We start from the raw sequence: 21,336 nt of genomic DNA on the forward strand, positions 1-21,336 counted from the left end.
ACTTCTTTTTATTGTTAGGTTTAACAATAGAAGTTTGATTGAAGTTTTGTAAGAATGCCTAATGTGGCGAAGATAATATTGAAGCTACTTGAATAGCAAGACATTCTCAATCACAATAAAAGAATTATGATAAACACTACTTAAATTGTAAAACTATATTTGTGGAGATATTTATTCCTCCTACATATAATACAAATATGTTTTAGGGTTATTAGTTCAATGCATTTGCATCAAGTTTCTGATTTTCCATTAATTATTCTTTGAGGTTAGTTTAATGTAGTACGTTGCATCTAGTTTCCAAATTCTCATTAATTATTCTTTGAGGTTAGTTCAATGCAGTTGCATCAAGTTTCCGATTTCCCGTTAATTATTATTTGAGGTTAGTTCAGTGCAATTACATCAACTTTATGATTTCCCATTAGTTATTCATTAAGGTTAATTCAGTATAATTGTATCCAGTTTTCGATGTTTCGTTAATTAGTATTTAAGATTAGTTCATTGCATTTGCATACAGGTTCCAATCTCCCATTAATTACTCTTTGAGGTTAGTTCAATGCATCTGCATCCAGTTTCTGATTTCTCGTTAATTGTTTTTCTAGGTTAGTTCGATAGTTTACAATTTCTATACAGTTTGCATACATGTAAGACTATTTTTATAAACTCACTTTCATTTTGGGTTCCTAATTACTCATGTGAGAAGGCTAAAAAAACAGACATTTATGCTTTGAGGTCAGCACGATGCAGTTACATTCGACTCCTGATTTACAGTTAACTATTTTTTAGGCTATTTCAATTCATTTGTATCCAATTTATGATTTCCCATTAATTAATCTCTGATTTTAGTTTTATCTGCAGTTGCATCCAGTTTTTAGTTTTCCGTTAATTATTCTTTGAGGTTAGTTCAATGCAGTTGCATCCAATTTTCGATTTTATGTTAATTGTTCTTTGAGGTTAGTTCAATGCATTTGCATCAAGTTTCCGATTTCCCGTTAATTATTTTTTAAGGTTAGTTCAATGTAGTTACATCAAATTTATAATTTCCCATTAATTATTCATTTAGATTAGTTTAGTGCAGTTTCATCCATTTTTCAATGTTTCATTAATTAGTCTTTGAGATTAGTTCATTGCATTTGGATTCAGTTTCCGATTTCCCGTTAATAACTCTTTAAGGTTAGTTCAATGCACCTGCACTTAGTTTCTGATTATTTATGCTTTGAGGTTAGTTCTATGCAATTATATCCGGTTTCTTATTTCTCATTAATTATTCTTTGAGATTATTTTAATGTATTTGCATTTAGTTTCCGATTTCCCACAAATTATTCTATGAAGTTAGTTCTATACAGTTGCATTCGGTTTTTGATTTTCTGTTATTTATTTTTTGAGTTTAATTCAATGCATTTGAATTGCATCCAGTTTCCGGTTTCCCATTAATTATTATATGAGGTTTGTTTGATGTATTTGCATACTGTTTCCGATTTCCCGTTAATTATTTTTCAGGGATTTGCATCCAATTTCTAATTTCCGTTAGCTATTATCCGTCGGTTTAATGCAATTTCACCGGTTTCGATTTCTAGTTAATTACTTTTTGAGTTTAGTTTATTGCATTTGCATAAAGTTTCTGATTTCCCGTTAATCACTCTTTGAGCTCTATTATGTATTTGAATTCAGTTTCCGATTTCCTTTTAATTATTCAATGTGGTGTGTAATACCAACTTCTACTGATTCATCTGTAGTGTCTTTGCAAACATGACATAAAAAGTAAATTATGCTTGATTTACTATGTGGGATCATCGAAGATTATCCAGTTCCCGATTTTCCATTAATTATTATTTAAATTATGCATAACTCACTATGTGGAATATTCAAATATTATCTATGAACGGGTGTTCTCACTATGTAGAATATTCAAAGATTATCTATGAACGGGTGTTGTTATATTAATTATTCTGAAAAATATTTGCAAATATGCATAACTATTATATATTAATATTATATTAATCACTTAACCAAATTTCTTATAACATGAAAACCTCACTCTCCATTAAAAAAAAAACTCCCATTTGATAAAACCCTTCAACTTTATTTTGTTGTTTAATAATAGAAGTTTGATTGAAGTTTTGTGAGATTGTCTAATAAGGTGAAGTTCATATATATTGAAGCTACTTGAATAGCAAGGAGTTTCTAATCATACGGAAAGAGATAAGATAAACATCATTTTAAATGCAAAACTATACTTATCGAGATATTACCACAATATAACCCAACTATGTTTTGAGGTTAGTTCAATGCATTTGCATATAGTTTTTGATTTTTCGTTATTTATATTTTGAGGTTAGTTCAATGCAGTTGCATCCAATTTTCAATTCCTGTTATTTATTTTTTGAGATCAGTTCAATGTAGTTGCATTCAGTTTCTGATTTTTCGTTAATTATTCTCAATACATTTGCATCCAATTTCCAATTTCCTGTTAATTGTTCTTTGAGATCAGTTCAATGCATTTGCATCCAGTTTCTGATTTTCCATTAATTATTTCGTGAGATTAGTTTAATGCATTTCATCCAGTTTCTGATTTCTCGCTTATTATTTGATAAAATTGCATTTGCATCTAGTTTCCGATTTCCCGTTAATTATTGTTTGAGGTTAGTTCAATGAATTTGCATCCAATTTTCGATTTCCCGTTAATTATTTCTTGAGGTTAGTTCAATGCATTTGCATCCAGTTTATTTTTTTGAGATTAGTTTAGTGCAGTTGCACCCGGTTTTTGATTTCCCGTTAATTAATTTTTAATATTAGTTCCACGTATTTGCATCATGTTTCTAATTTATAATTAATTTTTTTTCGAGGTTAGTTCAATGCATTTGCATCAAGTTTCCGATTAATCTTTGAGGGTTAGCTCAATGCATTTGCATCCAGTTTCCGATTTTCCGACAATTATTTTTTTATGTTAGTTTGATGTATTTGTATCAAAGTTTTGATTTTCCGTTAATTATTCTTTGAGGTTAGTTTAATGCAGTTATATCCATATTCCAATTTTCTATATATTACTTTTTAAGATTAGTTTAATACTTGCATTTGCATCCAGTTTCCGATTTTCTGTTAAATATTATTTGAGGTTATAGTTTGATGCATTTGCATCCAGTTTTTGGTTCCCCATTAATTTTTTTTTTTACGTTAGTTTCATTCATTATTATATATATTTTTAAAATATTTGTCATTATTGCTTTGCCGTTATTTTATTTTTTTAATTTTCTATTATATATTTTGTGATGTTATTTTTTGTATAATTGTTTTTAAGTATGTTTTGAGGCCGTGTTAAGGATATATTCGAAATAAGTCGGTGCTTTATTAAAATTGTATGATTTGTAATAGGGAATTAGTTTCTACAAAACACATATTTTTAGCAAATTTTTTTATATGATCAAATATATAAGAATTGGAACACTAAAAATGTTTTATTCGTAACCTTTTATAAATCACCTATTTTTTAGCAATTTTGTTTATCTGATCAAATATATAAGAAGTGGAAATACACTCCAACTCTCCAAATATAAGAATTAGAAATACACTAAAACTCTCCAAAGAGGTTCTATGTACATGAGATTGTAGGCTATTAGAAAAGATTATCTTTCATATTAGAGTTTTACATAAGAGAGAAAAAAAACTAACTCTCATATTAGAGTGCCACATAGGAGAGAGAAAATCCTCTATTAGAGGTCTCTGCTTTAGTATATAGATAGTAGATCATACCAAATTCCATCCATTCATGATTATCCAACAAATTAGAAAGATACGATCCCATGCTTCAAGATCCATGATTATCAAATAATTTTCCACAAATGAGCACGATCAATTTATCTTTCATATCAAATGTAACAGCTCAAATTGAAGAATATTATATCAAAATCAAAATCTGTTATTTGTATCGCTAAAAGAAATTTCTGCAGCATTAATTAACGTTGGAGAATTTCGCTCACGCATCTCAATGTGCCATCTAAGTGATCTAACACCACATGGTGTCCATGGTGTCCATAGGATTAACATAAGAAACCATATGAGAAAAGGAAAGAAAATCATATCAGGATTCAGGATCGTATCGAACGTATTTTTAGCTACTAGCTAGGACTCGACAGAAGGAAGTGAATTTATTACTGTGATTTTATTTTGGATATATAAAGAAGTTAAAGTTATGGATAACTCCTAATTAATTACGAAATCCGAATCTACAAGTTCCTTTATTGTCATCTATATATAAGTCTTTCCATCCTCTTTGCAGTTGCAGTTCTTAACTTGGAGTGTTTTCTTTCTCGCTTCTTTGTGTGATCCTCTTTCGTTTAGTTTGCTTTCATAGTTTTTGTTACGTCACATCAAGTTTTCAAAGATGACTGTTTCTAATGGTGATAAGGGAGGGTTGGTTATTAGCATGGGAGAGATGCTCATAGATTTTGTACCTAATGAATCTGGTGTTTCTCTTGCCGAGTCCAAAGGTTTTCTTAAAGCTCCTGGTGGTGCTCCTGCTAATGTTGCTTGTGCCATTACTAAACATGGTGGTTCTTCTGCCTTCATAGGCAAGGTTTGTCTCACAATCTTTTTTTAACTAAACAAAGTCGGTCTTCTCTTTTGTGGTTTGCGGTATTACCAAGCGTGGTGATTGTTTCTGCATCAAGGATGTACTTTAATCAAAGCATGCACTCTTTATATGTTGATGCTTCATTGTTGATGTGCTCATATATGGATCTATAATTTATTTGCGTGTTTAATTTTTCTTGTTAAAACCTGTTTAAATTGCAGCATGCATCACTTCAAGATCAATTGAAGCATTGTTGTGTTTATTTATTTTTATTTTAAAAAAAAATCGATTTATTTTGTAATGTGTTGCATTCAATATGTTTCTGCCAATTAATTAATATATGCATGTGACGTGTCAATTTTAGAAAATTGAGCATTTACTCCATATAAATATTTTTTCGAAAATTGAGCATTGGGCACCACACTTTTTAACCTGAGCCATCTTTAATTTTCTGAAAAGTTTGTAATAAAAAGGGTCAATTGAATCAGATGTACCAATGAAACCAATGTTACACGGAACAAATTTATCCGATTATTGAAATACATATCTTTATTGAAGTTTTTACTTTTTAGTACATGTGAAGCACGAAGAAGTAATTTTTATGAACCAAGAAGTTGTGTTTAAGTTTGTCAAGGATGCCGGATCAGTGCCATATTGAGCACATTCGATATTTCCGGCCATTCATTCTTAGTCCATCCTACATACTTCATATAGTGATATATTTTTTCATTGTTGTCTGGAGAAGCCTTACTAATTGATTAGTTTTAATAGAAAAAATTCTAATAGCTTTGGTGATTGTGTGCATACAGTTTGGAGATGATGAGTTCGGACACATGTTGGTGGGCATATTGAAAGACAACAATGTGAACAGCGACGGGGTTTGTTTTGATCCTCATGCAAGGACAGCTTTGGCCTTTGTTACTCTGAAGAAGAATGGTGAAAGGGAGTTCATGTTTTATAGAAACCCAAGTGCCGATATGCTTCTAAAGGAATCTGAGCTCAACTTTGATCTTATCAAGGCAGCTAAAGTCTTCCACTATGGTTCAATAAGTTTGATTGTTGAGCCATGTCGTTCTGCTCACTTGGCAGCGATGAAAGCAGCTAAGGAGGCTGGTAGCTTGCTCTCCTATGATCCTAATGTTCGAGAGCCATTGTGGCCATCAGCAGATGCTGCTCGTGAAGGAATCAAGAGCATTTGGAACGAAGCTGACATTATTAAGGTAATACTTACAAACTAGTAGCATTGTGGAATTTCCTGCTGTGTTATATTTTATTACATTGTTGGTCTAATTGTGTTGACAATGGAACAGGTTAGTGATGACGAAGTAGTATTTCTCACTGGAGGTGATGCTGAGGATGAGGAAAACATCTTGTCTAATTTGTGGTTTGACGGGCTAAGGCTTCTTATTGTTACTGATGGAGAGAGGGGCTGTCGATACTTCACAAAGGTAACAATTTTATCCTCAATGGTTGGTTGAGAAATTGAATTGCAAATGAAAAACAAGGTTGTATTAACATATATATGTTGCTTTTATACTTGCAGAACTTTAAGGGAAGAGTGGGTGGATTCAAAGTTGACACTGTCGACACAACAGGAGCTGGTGATGCTTTTGTTGGAGCGCTGCTTACTTCAATTTCCAAAGATACTTCTATCTTGGAGAAGGAAGATAAATTGGTTGCAGCACTCACCTTTGCTAATGCATGTGGGGCTCTTTGTACTATCCAGAAAGGAGCCATTCCAGCTCTCCCAGATACATCGGCAGCTCTAGAGCTTATTGCCAAGACCAAGTCTACTTAGAAGAGTGTTCTTGCTTCTGTTTAGGAATATCTTTCAGTTGTACCGTTAGCTGATAATTTCAATAGTTTTCTTTAATTAAGGTAGGGGACTCGGTTTTTCCCCAGACAAAAGGACTACTTATCGTTTTCTCCATTAATGAAGTTCACTTTGGTTACTTTTATATTTTGTGTTTGGATGTTTAGTGAATTTTTCAGTTATATCATCATATATACCTTCAGCAAATTGTTAAACAGAAGCAGAAAGGATTATATATAGTGTGAAAAGAGATCATCAACCCCCAAATAAATACACTTCGATATTACACCTGCAATGATTTTACTATTGACGTGACAGACAGTAAAACGCTGAGACCTATTTCTTTCTCAAGTTCCACTATTCAAATTTTGTGGCAATGAGTTACTCTTCATGTTTTGCTGAACAATTTATCAGATAAGTCCTATTTTAACTGTCTTAAGTCCTCACAGTGCTACTTTATCCTGGTCCAAGTCGAGAGTTACTCCGTTTATCTTTTGCTCAACAATTTGAGATAGCTTCAGCCTTCAGGGCTTCAACGTATTGCAACTTACAAGCCTTTCATTCTTTCAAATTAATACCATCAGTCCCATTTCCAGTCCCCGGGGGAGGATTCAACAACTTTAAAAAAGAGAAGTTATGCAAAAATTTCCAACTACATCCTAAAAGGAGTAAAAGGGGTTCCTGTTTCTCTTCCAGCTGACTCCTATAGACTACCTACCATTACCTTCCACTAAGTAGTTTCTATCACCCTGTATACCAGTCGACCGGACTAATTCAATGCAAACCGAATGCAATCTTTCTGTATGAGACTGTCATTAACTATATTTTCTCAGCCCTGCTCATTCTTATAGATAAGCTCATGTACTTGTGGGCAAAATTAGCAGCAAACTGACACTAATTATTTTGTTCATAGTATAACACTACAAGCATGAATTTATATCAAAAGAGCCAAACCATAGAAAGTAGCCAGCCGATACCATTGATTTCTACAAAGTGGAGAGAACACAGTTGACAAAATATTAACTAGCCAACAAGCAGAATTGTAAAAGTGCTAAACTACTAAAGGTCATAAAACAAGATCACATCCATATACAAACTTCAAACTCCTGGGAAGCACTTCAAACAGGTCCGAGGCAGTCACCAAATAAACTACCCAATATTTGAAATTCCCTCTCGTTCTCGATCCATTTTGTTCCTATCACCATGAAGCGGAGCTCCACATCCTTTTCAATCTTTGAGAGATTGTCATTCATGAAAATTGGATTTTCCCCTTGGACGTATTGGTAGTCTGGCATTGTCGTAGCTGAAATAAATACCTTCTCAGTAGGCCCAGAACTCAGAAAGACGCCTTGCTTTATAACTCTGTTCACAACCCCCTTCAAGACCTCTCCCTTGAAAGGCTTGAATGTGATGCAGTTGAAGACAACAGGGAAGAGCACACCTCCAGATTCCTGCCTGACTTTTCCCTCACCTATGGTGTTCAAGGTAGTAAGAGCGAGAAAGTAACCATGATCTTTGGTGGCTTTTCGACTTGCGAAATCCTCCAATAGGCGTATGATGACTGCTCGCTGGAGCAAAAGTCCTTTAGCATCCAGATTTTCAGGAGGGATCAATACATTCCATGGCAACTCTATTTTAAGATACATATTCGGATCTGCCATACACATTCAGCAAACTGAATCAAACGGGTATATCAAGGAAAAAATAATTTCATCAACAACATATCCTCCCACGAAAATACAAGTCCTTCTAATGAAAATCATTCTTACAAATCATTTTGTTATGGTATCAGAGCTAAATACACCTCACGGTGCTAATTGATCCAAAAACAGTTTTGAGATCCATCAATTTTCTTCAAATCAATTCATAAAACCTTTCAATGACAAGATCAAATCATACAAATTTACCTTCTTCAAACCCTAATTCGATTGTTAATGGAGTTGAAAATCAAATCACTCCTCAACTCAATGAAAATCAGATCAATGATCATCATCAAGTCAATGACGCTGTTAATATTCCGGCATCTCAAATCAATATTGCTGCTGCTTCTATTCCAGCAAATCTTCAAGAACAAGTTCAAAGCTTCAACACCATGACTTCAAATCCAGCAAGTTTTTCACAAAACTCACAACAGAATCAAGTTCCTCAAACCTTCTTTATGCCAAATCAAGGTTATTATCAAGGTTTGAATTCTATTAATGGTTTTGAAACCTCAAAGCCGAATCAGAACTACAAGTTTACAAGCTTCAATGCTCCAATGGGATGTCTACTAACTACTATAGTCTGGGGAATAATGTATCCTAAGGAATGCTAGTTCTTAATGCAGTGAGAACTAGAGCTAGATCCATAAAGTTGTTTATATCTAGACAAGGGTTTCCTTAAGTGTCAATCAACTAAAAACTATTAATCTTCATAAAATAGATATAAGAGTAATCAGAAAAATTAGCAAGGCCAAGTTGTAAAAAAAAGCTCAATCAAGCATAAACAAAGAGAAAGTACAGAATAACATAGTAGTGAAACTTGAAATGTATCAGTAATGCAAAAAACACCCAAGTTCTAAAATGATAAACCAAGTAATAATTCCCCCCAAAAAACGATTCTTGAATGTATATACTGATTCATGAACACTATAGAGAGTGAGAAATTACAATAAAACCTTCTAAAAATTTACCTGGATGGTTATGTGTTAAGCACGGCGGAGAAATTCTAGAACCTCTTCTTCTTCTTTTCAGTCTTCCACTCTTTTTTTTATATGCTGTCAAGTGCGCACGTGTATCAGACGTCTTGGAAAATGTTACGAAATATTTCGAGATTTGCGATGCTGATTGAGCACCCTTCGTACACTATTTGGTGTCTACTTGGTCCAGCGCGATGGGTTCAAAATTACAACTGATATATTCTGTCTCTTTAGTACGAGACCCAGTTTGGAGAAATTTCGTTGAATACCTTTACTATCTTATCGGATTAATCAATCAAGTGTTTGAACATTGATGTGGAATACAACTATGGTCCAGTAATGGCACAGGAGAAGCAAAAAATTGCCTGACAAAGTGACAAATACTGCTTCTCAGTAGTGATTCACACTTGAACAAGAGAAGATATGCCATGTACATACTACAAAGTGACTAGCAAAGGTCACAAGTATCTAACTGCTCCAGTTTAGAATAGCCACCGAAAATTGTAATATCTATCTGACAAGTGCATATTATCATCATTCTTCTTATTGCAAGTCTCTGGAGTTCAATCTGGCTTCAATAGTTTCCCTGTAAAATAAGGATCAAGGATGTTGTAAAACGTTGCCAAAATATTATCCCAAAATCTGCATTGAACCCTCCAAATGACGAGCATTTGATTACTTCGGAGGAAAAAAAAAGTTGCAGAGGTAATTCAGTTCTAACAAAAATGGCATATATCTTGAATACATGGAGTTCAAATGGACATCGGATGAACTAATTAGCACTGGAATATTGAATTAGATAGTTTGAGTTGTCCAAATCTTGACTTTCTACCTCCATGCAGAATAAGTCTGCCAAATGTGTCACTGTATTGAACATGCTGGTCAAGTCCCTGTTAACTGTAGAGATTAAAATGTTGCTATAAATATGACTTAAACCTGAAAACAATTCGGGGCTCTTCATTTTCAGGATCCAGCTTCAAACCCTCAATGAACACATTCAATGCAAGGTCGTACTCCTGCAGTAATACATGAACTATGAAGTTCTGAACTGAGCATGAGTTTCTAAAAATATGAAGTGGGAGATAAAATTCTTACATTTAATATACTCGGTGCAATTCCTTCCCTACAGAATGCCTCTGGCCAGTCTGGTCTCATAGGAGTCTGTGCTGGAGGCCTACATTTCCATCACATTAACCACGTCAACAAAGATCCATCTTTATACCATTGAATGTGACCTATTCAATGGTTAACAGGGACTTCAGAGTTCAGAACTTCATAGTTCATGTATTACTGCAGGAGTACGACCTTGCATTAAATGTGTTCATTGAGGGTTTGAAGCTGGATCCTGAAAATGAAGAGCTCCGAATTGTTTTCAGGTTTAAGTCATATTTATAGCAACATTTTAATCTCTACAGTTAACAGGAACTTGACCAACATGTTCAATACAGTGACACATTCAAACCCACTTCCTTCCTTCATGGCAGGCAGTAAACTCAAGAACACCCGCCCGTTCTGAACACTAGATCGAAGTAAGCAAAAAACTAGAAAAAGAGAATCATCTAATATGCAAAGTAAGAGGCCTTATCCGAAAGAAGCGGCGAAGGAAGCGAACGTTGACTCTATTCCTCTCAATGTATACTCCTGGCTTAGCTACAGGAATGATTAGCTGATTTCTAGAAAGAAGCGAAGGATGTTCTATTCCGATACCTTTTCTACTGCTTCCGAATCATAGAATTCCTTCTCGAACCCCTTTTTTTGCCCGCTCACTTACCCTTCAATCATATCTTTTGAGTCTCTCCTTTGCGTCAGTTAAGGATTCTAATTTCTTAGAGGTTGAATAAGATCTGTTGATGCTAACACCGACCGCAAGCCTCATTTTCTTGCTGGGAAGGACCTTATAACCTCAGACATATACATGGGACCGAACGACCTAGGACAAGTAGTCTCATTCCTCATCCCCCCCTTATATATCTATTTTATGTGTGACAACTAAATTCATCATAATTACAATCAGGGTTGCGATCATTGCTATGGCTAAAGCCTTGGTTCTCCCCTTGACTTTAGCTTCTTCTGAGCCCCCCAACTCCAAGCTTTTTTGATGGAAATCCTCAGCTATTTGATTATGCACCGGATTCTCTGTACATATGATACCATCCATCGCATTTAGCAGATTCATCCCATAATGCTCTATCACCATCTTTAGGATTTTGATTTTCTCTGGTTATAAGATCAGAGTGGGGTCAACTTCTAGGAGAATCATCGGGGCAATTTCCCAGAAAGCAATGAAACCTATCACAAATGAAAGATTAAGAAAGACTTCGAACGAGTACTTGGGGGGTGAGTTCATGATATCTATTACATGAAAGTAAATAATGTCCGATAGACCCCCGTTTGGATCCCTCTGACAGTACCTCGATTTACTACATCTGGGAATGATTAAGTTACTCATCATATTACCTGGTTTCCACCTCTTTGGTAGAATAGAATACCTTCGTAACAATTTCTTTCCCTTGTTAACACCCTGCTCCCTATCCAGCAAAGTATTGTGCCACTTCTTGGCATGCCACTGCATGCTGACAAAATCCATTAACCTGTTAGCTCTTATCCTCATACTATCCCTTCTCACATTCAATGGTAAGAACCAAGGCTTACTGTTAATCTCTACAGTTAACAGGGACTTGACCGATATGTTACCTATTCAAATTGATACCGGTTACTGAATTGGCTTTGGCTACGCGAGGTCGTTTTGCGAAACCCTAGCGTTCAAATCCTGCCTCTGAACCCTCACTTGACAAAGAGCCTTGATGAAAGACAGACTGAAGGTCCCCAACATTCAAACCTGCTGCTATGGATTCGGGAATACCTGGGTACCTGCCTGCTTGCGGATCCTATCAATCAACAGATGGGGAGTACGAGTTGCTTGAAACGGATAATGTAGGGAGTGCCCCAACAACTCGTCATGCACGCGACCTGTCTGAAGTTCGAGCGAATGAGGCAGAAAGGAATAAAACGAATGATGGACTGTCAACAACAGATCGAACTCCCGGAAGCAGCATAGAGAGAAGATCTGCTACAACCAATGTTCTATTGTTCAACCAGCCCTCTCCGGATCAAGAGATTCGCAGAAAGACTCTCATTAGAGGAAGGGCATATGTTACTATACTCAAAAAGAATGCCCTTTTGAGAACCTTTACCATATACCTAGACCCAGAAGAGAGTAGAGCTTCGGCTCACGTTTTTACTAAAAGAATCAAGTGCAAGCCTTTTCCTCATGGAAAGACCAGACCAACCAAGAGATCGGATCAGATGAATGAAGTCCAATCTTTTTTTTATATCGTTTGCGGCTTATTCCGCCTATAATCATCATGGCCACCCACTTGGAAGGGGCACGACATAGATTCAAATCCCTTGATTTCAAGGTGCATCGAACAGAAATTCAACTGCCAAATCCTACATCTAGATGAGGCCAGACTTATAGCCTCTCTTTGGGGCTGCATACGCCGTAAAGTATGTTCTCCCCCGTAAACCTTTTTTTATTTCAACGCCAAGTTGGATGGACACTGACTTCGAAAGTAGAAATTCCGAAAACTACTTTCTTTTGGATGGTGCGGACCCACCGAAGCTATTCCATTGTTTTCCCCAATGATTGCCTTTCTGATCTTATTCGTATTTCGATCGGCATAGCAGATACAATTCATGCACATTTCCTTAATTTGCTTGTCCGGTAGGGAAAGCCCGGCAAAGCAAGCATCATAGGCTTAGTTTGAAAAGAGAGGCCCGCCCAGGTTCAATCATTTGACGTAGTAGTGGTCTCAAAGCTAGGAATGAAAACCTTGACCTTCTCTTTTCTTTATGAAGCTAGGAGAAATTCACCGTAGGGGCATCTCTCCATATAAGAAAAGGCCCCCCTTCCTCATGGGCAAGCCAACCCCTCGAGGGGCTACAAGTGCACTTAAGGTTTCCTGCTTATTGCCTAGAACAAAGTAAGCCCCTCAGGGCAGGCAAACGGATGTAGGGACTTCCGCTTTTCACAGAAAGAAACTAGATCCCTAGGAACAGGGGGCAAAGGCCCACTCTAGTCCTAACTTTAGGAAGAAATGAGCGATCTTGCCAAAGAGAGCTAGCCCTTGAAAGGCTTCTTCTGAAGATGGCGTATCGTCCTCACGTCTTCATCTGCTAGATATGAATTACCGATGTTGGGGTAGAAAAGAGGAGCTAAAACTCTCTAAGGTTTTATTACTTACTTTAGCTTTAGGAGAGTCGGGGACTTTCACTATCTATATCTCTAGATAGAAGGACTAGGCTAGTCAGGAGAGGAGGGTCCGAAGGAGTCTTGGCAGTCTTCCTTGCTTCTCTTACTCTCAACCTCTGCTCTTCCCTAGAAGCACTCTTAGCCTCATGGAACTACAGGAAATAGGAAACTAATGAAGATATAGAAAGGCTCCTTCAAAGGCTTAAGAGAGGACCCTTGAGGGAAGATGTAAGAGAAGGAGAACGTTGATTTAGTACACTTCCTTATGCAACTACCAGAACTTTATTGGCAAGGTAAACGATAGCCTTATTGAGCTTTAAAGTACTTATTGCAACCGCGGTCACAGAAATAAGAAACTTATCTTTGATTTCGGCACTTGAACTTCACTTTCCAACTTGTTAGGAGTAGGAGCTTTCACTGGAACTGAAACTCTATCTTCTGTTCAACTCGGCTTCCTTAACTTAAGGACTTTGTAGGGCTTTCCACTCGCACTACCCAAAAGGAACTAGAAGTCACCTTTTCTCTAAGCTAAGCCGCAAAGAAACTGGAACATCGCATAAGAACTTTTAGTAAAAGATTGAAACTAAGAACTTTAACGAGCAATATATTCTCTCAAATAGCGAGAGGAACCCACATACCCACTTTCCTCTCCCCCAGTACCATAGTGGCTACCAGGGCCTCATTCTAGGGCCATTATCTCTTTATCTATAAGCCCAAACTAAATCCAATCCGAAATGAGCTAATAGAGGAGTTGATACGAAAATCAAGATATGAGTTGGCTTATTTCACTCTTCAAATGATCACTTTCCTTTATCTTATTTCTCCTAAAAATGTTATATGTCTCTAAACTTTTCTAGAATATGATTAACATTAGGTATAGCAGCCTCATTCAATAATATAGCAATAAGGATAGCACCGACCATAGTAGCCAATGCAAGAGTTTTTACTGTAGGAGGAAGAGGCTCAGTATCTTTCCCCATTGCAACGTGTGCTTCGTTTTTTATTATAGCCAACTCGCGTTTCATCTCCGTTTGAAACTTCTCTTTTGAAAAGTCATTTTGAAGTTGGCCGTGAAACACTCCATTGAAATGTGGAAAGCCGAATGTTCTTACCCTACCCCCTGCAGCATCCTTGAATAGGCGAGCATATTCCGTAGAAAATTCATTCCTAGGAATTGCAAGTTGTTTCTCTGGTACTAACATCCACCATACTGAAAACCCAGTTAACAGAGATAGTAAAAGAGCCTGTTGAAAGGTGGTATAATGAATAAGAGGGATTGTGGTGGGTGCATGGACTACGGAACTGCTAGAACTCGGTCTATTTAGAGGATCAAATTCCTTGTAACCATCTTGCTGTATTTTATTAAACAAGACATTTGTCATCTCACTTAAGTGATGGGATCCGACAGATGCATCAATAGGGCTTTGCCGATGGGCTGGTGGTTGTAGGGTTGGATGCCCCACGTCAAGCTTGATACCTTGCAAGCCGAAAGGTAGTTGGGGTGCCGCCACATCTATTGGCTGAGTCTTATTTGTTTTTAACCAAGCTATAACAGGGTTGGTCTGTGTAGACCTTTGTGGGTTGTAAGAAAGAGACGAGGGATACGAGAAGCTAGAAGATGGAGACTGTGGACGACGCGAACCTAGCAGTGGAGACATACGAGCTTTGAATAAAGAAATAGACATGATAATGTTGACATATATGAGCCTCTAATATATTAATAGAATTAACCCTTCACATAAGTTCAAGCTTATGGAAAAATTGGTAATTTAACATGGTATCAGAGCCTCTGGTTTCTGAGAGGTCTCGAGTTCAACTCCTGCCAGATGAAGATGTCCAAATCCTTCTAATTGCATTTCCACTCTGCCGCCGGTGAAGATGTCGATCCTTCTACTGTGTATTTCCAAATGTCTGTCCCGTGAGGGAGAGTGTTGACATATATGAGTGTCCCCGAGCCTACTCTAATATATTAATAGAATTGACTCTTCACATAAGTTCGAGCTTATGGAGAAATTGACAATTTAACAGATAATAGAATCAGATAATTCACCGGCTTATTAAGAACTAAGTCAGCAAATAGCACTATTAGAATCATTCTCGGGGTTTATCCCAGAAAGAATTTGGGAATATGAATTTGAGTTTGAGTTAGTAAACCTAATCTTTCTTTTCTCTCCTCAGCTATGACTAGATACCCAATCTTATTGGTGAAATCCATATACTGGTGCCACGACTCTCCTTTGGACCCACTGCCGATCCCAGCGTTCTATCACAGGCTTAAGAATCTCAGGGGCATGATCAGGTGGTTGTTGGTAATTGTAACATCACTCACGGTAGCAATAGAAAAGTAATAAACTCACTATTTGTTTTGTTAATAAACTATTGATTTGTTTAGGAAGAATTTCTATGACTCACATCGTTGGACTTGAACACTAACCCAATTCTATTGATTCCCGGAACTGGTAAATCGAACTCCAGCTATATTGGATTCTCTATTAGATACTGATTCGACCTGTTAAACTGAACTACTGGTGAGCAGCGATAATAAGAAGCTTCCATCTGCACTATTGCATTTTCTTAAGAAGGAGATAAAGGAGAAAAGCGGTTTTGAATGCATTCTTATAATACTTCAATCTTAAAAGAGTATTGGCGCTATTATCATACTGCCCAATTGCTGTTTTCAGAAATCCATATATCCACATAATGAATTTTCTTTCTTTTCTGACTTTAAGAAAAAAGTATAGCATAATGAACATATATCACTTCACTTCTAGGCTGGAATAGAAACAGGGTATCGGTTTATCCTACTTCATCTTGTTTCATCAGTATCTCTAAACCGGTAGTTTCTTCATTAATAGGATAAATGACGCGTTCTAATGTAACTTTCAACCCTCCGGAATCTCTTTACCCAATTCCTTCCTTCATGGCAGGCAGTGAACTCAAGAAAACCCGCCCGTTCTGAACACTAGATCGAAGTAAGCAAAAACTAGAAAAAGAGAATCATCTAATATGCAAAGTAAGAGGCCTTATCCGAAAGAAGCGAACGTTGACTCTATTCCTCTCAATGTATACTCCTGGCTTAGCTACAGGAATGATTAGCTGACTTCTAGAAAGATGCGAAGGATGTTCTATTCTGATACCTTTTCTAGTGCTTCCGAATCATAGAATTCAATGGTAGAGATTAACATATTGGTCAGAGGCAGAATTGGGTTTGAATGTGTCACTGTATTGAACATGTTGGTCAAGTCCCTGTTAACTGTAGAGATTAAAATGTTGCTACAAATATGACTTAAACCTGAAAACAATTCGGAGCTCTTCATTTTCAGGATCCAGCTTCAAACCCTCAATGAACACATTTAATGCAAGGTCGTACTCCTGCAGTAATTCATGAACTATGAAGTTCTGAACTGAGCATGAATTTCTAAAAATATGAAGTGGGAGATAAAATTCTTACATTTAATATACTCGGTGCAATTCCTTCCCTACAGAATGCCTCTGGCCAGTCTGGTCTCAGCTTTCTGCAAAACTTGGCATCAGACAAAGTTTCATCACCTTCATTTAGAAAAGCCCAACAAAGGCTCCTGTTGGAATATATAGTGGCATCATAGGAGTCTGCGCTGGAGGCTGACATTTCCATCACATTAACCACGTCAACAAAGATCCATCTCAACACACACACACACACACCCACCCCCCTGGAGTACAGCCACCTACATCAACTGATTTACGTGGTTATACCAGCTCCCCCCTCCTGCCTGGAGTACAGCCACCTACATCAACTGATTTACGTGGTTATACCACGTCCCCACCCCCTTCCTGCCTGGAGTACAGCCACCTACATCAACTGATTTACATGGTTATACCACATCTCCCCCTCCCCCTCCTGCCTGGAGTACAGGCAACTACATCAACTGATTTACGTGGTTATACCACATCTCCTGCCCCCCCTGCCTGGAGTACAGGCACCTACATCAATTGATTTACGTGGTTATACCACATCTCCCCTCCCCCCCGGAGTACAGCCACCTACATCAACTGATTTTACGTGGTTATATACCATCCCCCTGCCTAGAGTACAGCCACCTACAACTAATTTACGTGGTTATACCACATCTCCCCCCCTCCCCTCCTGCCTGGAGTACAGCCACCTACATCAACTGATTTATGTGGTTATACCACATCTCCACACACACACACACACAAGGGGATGCAATTATAGATTCTCAGTGTAATGAAAAGTGGCTGTGAGGTAGTCCTTTCTTCTAAATGCATCTTCTGCTCTAGATTTCGCCTCCAAAGACTTATCCATTAGTTTGAGGTTCATCTGTGCAGAGTAAGGGGTTTCAGTATTAATTCAGTACAGAGAAACAGAAAAGCGATAACAATAAATCAATACAGAATAAGAAAATTATGAACCAAACGATAATTGCCTTATTTTATATGGACCGAAAGGTAAATGTCCAGAGGACTACAGTTATATGCTTATTCTCATGTGGACAAGAAAACAAATCCCTATCTTATGCTTCATCAAGGGACAGCTTCTGTGAGTTTGAATAGTTTAGGGTTTAATTGGATTTTTCAAGGCCAATTTTTCAAGAACGAAAATATCATAGGGAGATCGTTGGAGTTCGTGGCGGCAAGGAAAGATATAACCAATATTAATATAGGGACAACATGAATTTACAAAAATTAAAATCACAAGACAAAACTTCCTAATTTGGAAAAAGTTCTTAGGAGTCGTCAAAATGGCCTATGGGGATATCTCACATGTGATATATTGACAAAAGAAAAGCTAGCTTCGAAAATTAGGTAGACAATAGATACTGCAAGCACACAGTCAAAGAGAACTAAACATGGCCTTTAATGCATGGTCCTAAAAAGTAAACATATAACTGACACATCTTGTATCCTCAAAATAAAAATCTGCAGCAGTACCTGTTGACGAAATTCTTTAGACTGCACACGCGTCATTATTCCATTGACGCTCCAGTCTGGATATGCTGGAATAGGAGACGTCACAGAAAAAAGTGTTCTAACAGCTTGGCGGTTGTCATTCCTCGCAGCAGTTTCAATAGCCTTCATCCCAATCTGTAATTATAGATTAGTTAATCTCCACAAGTCGCACCACAAATGTTTTAGTTCACCATAATGGAATAACTGGACAATTATGACTGAAAAGTGCACTGATTACAGACTCTTTAGAAATGGGATTTGTACATATTAACTTGAAAACACGTAATACAGAATACATTTATGAAACTAATCAAGATAGAAGCGCACAAAAAAAAACAATGAATACGGCCTCACAGTATTGGTGATATTTGGAACAGCTCCAGCTACCAATAAGCATTTGATAATTTCATTGTCACCCACTGTTGCTGCAGTCAATAGTGGTGGTGCTCCAGTTGAAATTTCATTTGGATTCGCACCTGCCTATACAGGGAGTAATGCGAAAAAGAGTATTACATGACAGCAATGATTAGTTGATTACATTATAATAATATACCCAACTCCCACCACTTTTATAACGCAGATGCATTTTGGACAACACGGTTTTAACGCGAGCAAGTCCACTGCACATGCTATATAGGTAACACATGTTTCAAGGCACGTATTAAGCACACTGCTGATAGCATGTAGGGTTTCAGGCTGGTAGTTTATTCAGATTCGAGTTGGTATGACTGAGTACTACAACCCTAGTCGAGCTCAGGTTTGAATACACTTTGAATTTATTCACTTTACCCGACACAACCCACTCCATTTCACGCCTTATTTATATACCCTAAGTAGCAGCTGTGTGCATTTCAATGACCTTTCAGAAATACATGCAACCAAAGGGCTAGGATGGAGACTAGTAATGTTTGGCTGCAAAAGAACAATAAGAAACGAAATATGATCAACTCTTCCTGAATAAGGAAAGGAACATGGAATAAACTACAAGTACTATCTTTATCCTAGACAGTGAATTCTCATGTGCGCGTGCGGGGACGGAGGGGGGCATATTAAAAGGCTCGAGTAGTAAGAACAGGCTTCTATAGAGCAAAGACCAGAAAATGTAACCACAGTTTACCCCACCATCCAGTGCAGAAGTCAAAACACCTTCTTACTTGAAAGCGATTGGAAGACAATGTAACAATTTGAATATCAAGTAAGAACATGCTAGGATGACAGAGAGAATGCAAATATTGAAAATCTCTGTTTTAAGTCTTTAATCAGGATAAACCACGAAATTACTTCACAGGATTAAATAAAATCTTGCCCTAAAGAGGATCCTATTTATGCACAAAATGTCATTGTAGACTCCTACTTAAATCAGCTTACATCTGCATGATGATCCAACAAAATCTTAACAACATCTACATTGTTAGAAGTTGCAGCCATTTGTAATGGTGTTCCATAATCACTTAGAGCATTCACATCAACACCTTTAGAAAGCAAGAAGTGTACAAGTTCAACGTTCCCTGCAGGCAAGCAAACTAATTGAATTGAAGCTTGACGATGGACCAAACTTCCACCAGCAAAATAGTAAAAGTGGCTTACTAACAAAAATGCCATTTTAAATTATTTTAAGAAATAAAAAAAAAAAAAAAAAGACAACGACAAATAACACGAAATAATTTGAGGCGATGTAAACATGACTTTGGCACTTTGGCAACCTAAGGCTCTGTTTGATAGCCTGGAAACTTTCTTTTGGGAATCTACATCCATGATAATGCATTTATGTGGTAGAATTTTCCCACTATGAGTGTTTGATTGGGGAGGAAGTTTTAGTTGGGAAAAAAAAAAAAAAAAAAAATTGGGGCAGATAAGTTGTGAAGTTTTTGTGTGGTTTCTTTCATAGGCGCTAAAATATCCCAAAAATTCAAGCCTATCCAACAAGTTTGTGGAATTACACAGAAACTTTTCTCTATGACTATTTTCCAGTGCTATTAAACAGAGGCTAAGTAAATGATAACAAAAAGTAAGAGCAGCTAAAGAGCTACTTCCATGTTTTTGTGGAGCTCCACATAGAAGGTAGCAAACCAATTTAAGACCTTAAAACCACAAGTGTCCACACCAAGGCATATACAGAATCAATCTTAATTTCTGTAAACAACTGAGACTTGCTCATATTCCACTTCTCTTAACATGTCAAGTACCACTTGAACCTCATATAGCGGTCTTCCCATTCTTAACCTCGAGAAGTTTGGTAGTATCTCAATTGATATACATATCCACTTGCTTTCCAACGCCCACTCAACTTTTCTATATTTCCGGTTAATTATAAATAAGCGGTAACCCTTTAGACATTTTGTACCAATGTCCAAGAAATTGACTTTCGATATCTAACTTACATATGTATGTATATCAGATACTGGGAGACTTGAAGCCATCCAAAAGAGACTAAGATAATAATAAAAAATATCAATACTACTGGTTACAAATCCTAGAACCAAAAAAAAAATGCCAAAAGCTTACTCTTGAGTTTCTTGAGATTCCCTTTGGAAGCACCTTCTATTAACTGCTTACTTAAAGACTTGTTATCTTAAAACAGAAATATATGTAATATAAATTATAGAAGTATAGAAGTAGTAACAACAATGTTGATAGTTATTTAGTGTTTCGTTATTTTATGCATGGCTGAATGACTCAGTGAGAACAGAGGCTGAGTCAACTACAGTGAGTCAGAACTGAACAAAACCCATCTAACTCGTTAAGAACAGGCACATGGTCAAAGTGAGTAAACAACTGACGTATATACTTCTAATAATAAATGAGGACGTCTAGGGTGCGTCGGGTGCACCCAAATTTCTCGTGCGCCTGATTTTCAGCCACATATTTTGAAGGGTAAAACCGGATTACCGGGTGAAGAAGTTTCAATTGGGTCACTAAGCTACCCATTAAACCACTAGTTGCAGCATACTTTAGTTAAACTACTACATATAACATATACGTTAGTATCAAACAATAAATGACATATTGAATCTAGTGAACGAGATTAGGCATAGTTGGAAGACGAGATAGTGTTGATGGAAAATTCGGTGGGACAA

The 21,336-nt window shown here is 36.9% G+C and overlaps 3 protein-coding genes across 9 annotated transcripts; 1 reads left to right on the top strand and 2 right to left on the bottom strand.

Annotated features, from left to right (window-relative positions):
* Nucleotides 1-3,755: 3,755 nt before the first annotated feature.
* Nucleotides 3,756-6,525, top strand: LOC147518567 (putative fructokinase-5). Its single transcript, XM_086590384.1, has 4 exons — nt 3,756-4,570; nt 5,377-5,787; nt 5,878-6,015; nt 6,111-6,525. The coding sequence occupies exons 1-4, from the start codon at nt 4,379-4,381 to the stop codon at nt 6,363-6,365; spliced, it is 996 nt and encodes a 331-aa protein (XP_086446510.1). The 5' UTR covers nt 3,756-4,378; the 3' UTR covers nt 6,366-6,525.
* An 811-nt stretch (nt 6,526-7,336) lies between these two features.
* Nucleotides 7,337-17,060, bottom strand: LOC147518568 (DNA-directed RNA polymerase V subunit 7-like). Of its 6 annotated transcripts, none has more exons than XR_015211831.1 (4): nt 10,153-15,142; nt 9,994-10,073; nt 9,052-9,643; nt 8,289-8,442 (listed from the first exon to the last, which is right to left on the bottom strand). XR_015211831.1 is itself a non-coding variant. In XM_086590388.1 (4 exons), exons 1-4 carry the CDS (start codon nt 16,941-16,943, stop codon nt 9,621-9,623), a joined length of 402 nt encoding a protein of 133 aa, XP_086446514.1. In that variant the 5' UTR covers nt 16,944-17,060; the 3' UTR covers nt 9,308-9,620. The 6 variants fall into 6 exon arrangements, 4 of the variants coding, with proteins under 4 accessions (XP_086446513.1, XP_086446511.1, XP_086446514.1 ...); XM_086590388.1 differs by lacking the exons at nt 8,289-8,442; nt 9,994-10,073 and adding exons at nt 16,602-16,681; nt 16,761-17,060 and having other exon boundaries at nt 9,308-9,643; nt 11,515-11,630; XR_015211832.1 differs by lacking the exons at nt 8,289-8,442; nt 9,052-9,643 and adding exons at nt 16,602-16,681; nt 16,761-17,057 and having other exon boundaries at nt 9,705-10,073; nt 10,153-11,630.
* A 436-nt stretch (nt 17,061-17,496) lies between these two features.
* LOC147518569 (uncharacterized) lies at nt 17,497-20,881 on the bottom strand. 2 transcript variants are annotated; one of them, XM_086594791.1, is made up of 5 exons: nt 20,765-20,881; nt 19,628-19,767; nt 18,614-18,739; nt 18,242-18,394; nt 17,497-17,630 (listed from the first exon to the last, which is right to left on the bottom strand). In XM_086594791.1, exons 2-5 carry the CDS (start codon nt 19,685-19,687, stop codon nt 17,520-17,522), a joined length of 450 nt encoding a protein of 149 aa, XP_086450917.1. In that variant the 5' UTR covers nt 19,688-19,767; nt 20,765-20,881; the 3' UTR covers nt 17,497-17,519. The 2 variants fall into 2 exon arrangements, with proteins under 2 accessions (XP_086450917.1, XP_086450915.1); XM_086594789.1 differs by lacking the exon at nt 20,765-20,881 and having other exon boundaries at nt 19,628-20,575.
* Between the last annotated feature and the right edge of the window lie 455 nt (nt 20,882-21,336).

This window comes from Coptis chinensis, chromosome 2, assembly GCF_015680905.1.
Source record: "Coptis chinensis isolate HL-2020 chromosome 2, ASM1568090v1, whole genome shotgun sequence".
Classification (NCBI taxonomy): Eukaryota; Viridiplantae; Streptophyta; class Magnoliopsida; order Ranunculales; family Ranunculaceae; genus Coptis; species Coptis chinensis.